At 37.8% G+C, this 5,000-nt stretch overlaps 1 protein-coding gene across 1 annotated transcript in view; it reads right to left on the bottom strand.

Moving 5' to 3' along the window:
- Positions 1-622: 622 nt before the first annotated feature.
- Positions 623-5,000, bottom strand: part of LOC119598497 (transitional endoplasmic reticulum ATPase) — a 13,487-nt gene continuing 9,109 nt past the window's right edge. The window contains exons 6-15 of the mRNA XM_037948124.1: positions 4,926-5,000; positions 4,459-4,639; positions 4,025-4,218; positions 3,740-3,889; positions 3,447-3,543; positions 2,989-3,116; positions 2,700-2,813; positions 2,350-2,544; positions 1,966-2,121; positions 623-1,803 (exon numbers count right to left, since the gene is read on the bottom strand). The exon at positions 4,926-5,000 is cut by the window's right edge and continues 152 nt beyond it. Coding sequence (XP_037804052.1) covers positions 1,564-1,803; positions 1,966-2,121; positions 2,350-2,544; positions 2,700-2,813; positions 2,989-3,116; positions 3,447-3,543; positions 3,740-3,889; positions 4,025-4,218; positions 4,459-4,639; positions 4,926-5,000 — 1,530 coding nt within the window. The 3' untranslated portion in view covers positions 623-1,563. The remainder of the gene's footprint in view (positions 1,804-1,965; positions 2,122-2,349; positions 2,545-2,699; positions 2,814-2,988; positions 3,117-3,446; positions 3,544-3,739; positions 3,890-4,024; positions 4,219-4,458; positions 4,640-4,925) is intronic.

Raw genomic sequence — 5,000 nt, 5'->3', positions numbered from 1 at the left:
AAAAAGCAATAGAGAGAGAGATTACTTAATGCAATTGTATTTTTATGGTTGCCCTCCCACAGATTTTTTTTTTTTTCTGATTGGGAAAGATCCCATAATTTAAGAATGATAAATGATGTACCAACTCTCTTGTTATATATTTTGTACATTTACAGATGTATCATGTATAAACATACTGTGGTATATTTATTGATTTAAGAGAGTGGAAACATTGAATAAAATGCCCATTGTATTTTTGTATATTGTGAATCAAATTTGGGTATATATATATGTAAATGTAATATAGTTATTGAGTATGTTTCTCCCCCCAATACTTTCCAGAGGGTGCAAGTGTGTGATTTTTTAATCTTATGAAGTGGGCAATAATGGTATTGCTTGAGGAGATAATCATGATTGTCAACCTTAGTATTTTTCAGTTTGGAAATAAATATGCTGATTTTTCTTAACTGGTTTCCTTTTTTTTTTTTTTTTTTTTTTTTTATAATGGTTCATTTCCTTTGTAGATTTCCCTTGATGGTTGTGTTTCATGTAAAACTCCATTTTTGAAAGTTTGTGCCTGTCTGTGTTTATGCATGTGTGTCCAAGCCAAAACTAAAACAGAAAAATGAAATGAAAAGCCACATTTCAGTCAGACTTTTGTTTATTGTGTAAGAAAAGGGAAGTATACATATTTAACATTTACACATGGGGAATAGAGTACATTCACCACATTCAAGCTCCATGCCAAAGTTCAAATCCACAAAAATACAGATTTTCATGGAGCCCAAAAAGAAAAAAATAAAACAAAAAAAAGTTTTCCCAAGTGCAATTATTAATAATGGCCTCTTCAACTTTTGCTATTGACTCTAAACAGTGCATTACTTTAAATGGAATTTTCCATGCACATTATACTCAAATTAATTTAAAATCCTTAATAAAAAAATATCTAACTTATAAATTACAATGAGAGAGAGAGAGAAAAAAAAAAAGAAAAGAAAAAAAAAAACTGCTAAGGAAATAAAGCTAGAACGTTCTAAGTAAGAATGCATCAAAGCACATTCATCACATCTACTCCATTTTTGACTAGCCCGAACCTTCTTCACTGGGGCTATTACGAACAGCGGCCACCACTCCATACTTGACACCTTTTTCTCAAATATCTTTCCCTTTTGTAACAATATTTTGTGTTATTTAAATCTCGCCTAGACAAGCCTTGTGCCTGATTCAGTAAAACAAGACTATTCCAGGCAACCCAACACTGGGATAAAAGGACACCGATCATGAAAGTGTTTACATCTTGGTAAAATGGTTTTATAATTCTTCTGTTGATTTCACTACTGCTCGAGTGTGAGGAGGGGATTTTATAAATATATACCTGTATGTCCCCTTTTTATTGTTCCGGACAAACAAAAGTTACAATGTGTTCCTGAAATTCAAGACTCAAAGGTTCTCCCCCACTATATTAAGGAATAGTCCAAGCATTCCACTCAGAATGATTCTAGTATTTTATGCCCTATGTCAAAACCCTTCCCACAAGCCAACCCCTTGGAGAGGAGCAGGATGGGGTAAGGGATGGGACACACTTTAGGAATAGAGGTCGTCATCCTCTCCATCGGCACCAAAGTTTCCTCCCTGGCCACTGCCGCCCTGGCCTTGCTGGTCAGGGAATCTGAAATTGGATCCCAGGCCTCGGCTCTGCTGTAGCGTCTGTGAGAACATCTCGTATTTTCTGATGTCATTGTCTGACACTGACCGACGGGCAAACTTCATGGCCTCCTCAAAGTGGTCACGGGTGATTTCGGGAACGGGATCCTCTTCCTCCATCTGCCCAGGTGAATAGAAAACATTACTCGTATACATTTAGAGCAAGGGAGCCTTAATCAAATGGCATTGTTGAACTACTCATATATGCACTGCCCCAACCTCTAATTAGAATTGTTTGAAGTGAAATTCCTTCTATCTACAAATCAAAATGATATTACTTACATCCATAGTATCTCCTGCTGCTCTTTCCCTCTCTCGGCGAATATCAGCCTCAATGGCTTGTCTGATGGCAAGTTTGCATGCACGCTGGCAAATTTCAGTCAAATCTGCACCTGAGAAACCATGAGTGACCTTGGCAAGGTAATCCAGGTCAACACTCTGGCAAAGTGAAATAAAAAAGGGGACTGCTTAGTCTCTGATTGCACGATTCTATTAAATAAAGTATATACACACACACAATAAATATATATATATATATATATATATATATATATATATATATATATATATATATATATATATATATATATATATATATATAGTGAAAGATCCAAACATTAAAAAAACTTAATTTCACTGAATAAAATCAAGAATTTTTCCTCGTACCTTTGCCACTGGAGACTTCCTCATGCAAGCCTTCAGGATCTGTACGCGTGACTTCTCGTCCGGCAGAGGGATGTAGATGAGCTGATCTAGACGGCCAGGACGAAGAATGGCTGGGTCAATGATGTCAGGTCGGTTGGTGGCACCAATGATGAACACGTTCTTCTTCGCTCCCATGCCGTCCATCTCAGTCAGAACCTGATGCAAATATGGTGGTTATACTTTGCCAATGACTGGTGAATAGTTTGCATAGGCAATACTTGTTCACACATTACTGAATTTTAAAAACATCCTGAAGTAACATTGCTTTCTGCATATAGCTATAAACAAATGATAAAAAAAAATTTACTCACCTGGTTGATAACTCGGTCAGCTGCTCCACCAGCATCACCAGCAGAGCCACCTCGTGCCTTGGCAATACTGTCTAATTCATCAAAGAATAGAACACAAGGTGCTGCTGAACGTGCCTGAGGCGAAACATTGTTATTAATGTTGGGGTTCCTTAAGGACTGTCGTTAGTATACAACAAGTTTTATAAAATAAATTTCCCAATTCTTCATACAGCAAACAGGGTTAGGAAATGGGATAAAATTACTAGGGAGACAGCTGCAAGGTATTAGTTTCTTTCCAAGATGTACATACCTTGTCAAACACATCCCTGACATTGGCTTCAGATTCACCAAACCACATAGTAAGGAGTTCAGGGCCCTTGATGGAAATGAAGTTGGCCTGGCACTCATTGGCAATAGCCTTGGCCAGGAGGGTCTTACCTGAAAAAGAAAGAATTGGGGGTTTTCACAATCGGATATAATTCACATGCTGTACAAAACTTTTCAAATGGGTTCTAGGAAGGCTGTACATCTCAACCAACTGGAATTACAATGGTCTTCCTGTGAAGTTTCTGATTACTTTATCAAGTAATATGTAGTAGTATGATTGATATATATATATATATATATGTATGTATGTATGTATGTATGTATGTATGTATGTATGTATGTATGTATGTATGTATGTATGTATGTATGTATGTATGTATGTGCGTGTGCGTGTGCGTACTTTTTCTTTTTACAAGAAAATCTCTCAAATAAAATACATACCACAACCAGGAGGCCCATAGAAGAGCACACCCTTGCTGGGGGTCATGCCGAACTTGAGGAATTTATCCGGATGCTCTACAGGGTACTGCACAAGTTCCTACAGGTAGAACAGTTTTGATGAATAAACTTGTTTTGTACTACTCAATCACACAAAAGCTTCTTACAATATTACAATTATTTTGTAAAAGACCAAACCAAATTTATCAATCTATTAAAGGGGGATTGTTATGGAAATCAAAACAACCTGCCAACATAGAAGTACACCTTTCTTTTTTACCAGATAGCCAACCTACCTGCAATTCTCTCTTGACATTTTCGAGACCACCAATATCGTTCCAAGTGGTGTTGGGCACTTCCACCACTGTCTCACGCAGAGCTGATGGTGTGCTCTTACCCATAGCAAACCTAAAGTTGTCCATAGAGACAGCCAGGGAATTCAATACCTAGAACACAAAGTTAAAGGCAATGTTGAAAAACTTTGATAACTAAAACAAACATAGTATAAATATAATTTTTTTTTCCCTTTCACATTAAACAGGAAAATACCTTTCCTTCTGAACAGATTTATATCAACCTACCTCAGCATCAATCTGGTCATCATCTAGATCTATGAGGTCCATCTTTTCTCTGATTTGCTGGAGTGCAGCCTCTGAACACAGGGCTGCCAAGTCAGCACCAACATGGCCATGGGTTTCTGCTGCAATCTGTTCCAGGTCCACATCATCTGACAGCTTCATATTCTTTGTGTGGATGCGCAAAATCTCCAGACGACCTGTATGGCATGAGAAAAATGATGAAATGATATTATGGCCCTCGAACAAACTGGAGGTTTGAGGAAATGGTGAATTTATTTATTTATTTTTTTTTTATCAAATATATATTCATGAGGGATCATAATAGTGAATAAAGCATCAGAAATTTTCACACACACACACACACTTAAGAGAACATAACAGATAGATCAAAGTTAATAAGACGGAAAAGGATATGAAAAAGAAAATGGGTACCATACCTGTAGTGTCTGGGATACTGATGTCAACCTCCCTGTCAAAGCGTCCAAATCGCCTGAGTGCCGGGTCGATGGAGTTGGGGCGGTTTGTGGCAGCCATAACAATAACATGGGCTCGTTGCTTGAGGCCATCCATAAGAGTTAGCAGCTGTGACACTATACGTCTTTCCACCTCACCATGTGTCTGAATGAAAAAATCTTGTTAGCTAAATACAATGGGGAGTGCATGAGGAAGGGGAGGGAGATGGAGAGGAGAAGAGAAGAGGAGAGGAGAGATAGGCACTTCTCGCACAATAAACAATCAATAAAAAATAAGGGAGCAGGAAGGTATTTCTACTAGTAATCATCTGAAATTCACAATAAAAGTTTCCACTATTGACACTGTGACCATGTCATTTGGCTTAATAAAATTTAACCAACTGCTTGGAACTGTAGGGAGAGGGGAGAAGCAGCAGAAGATAGCCACATACCTTTTCACGCTTGGGTGCAATGGCATCAATCTCATCAATGAAGATGATGGCAGGGGCATTCTTCTCAGCCTCTTC

This window comes from Penaeus monodon, chromosome 41 (assembly GCF_015228065.2).
Source record: "Penaeus monodon isolate SGIC_2016 chromosome 41, NSTDA_Pmon_1, whole genome shotgun sequence".
NCBI classification, from domain to species: Eukaryota; Metazoa; Arthropoda; class Malacostraca; order Decapoda; family Penaeidae; genus Penaeus; species Penaeus monodon.
Note: the sequence above shows the minus strand (reverse complement) of the source record. Positions and strands in the feature narration are given on the sequence as shown.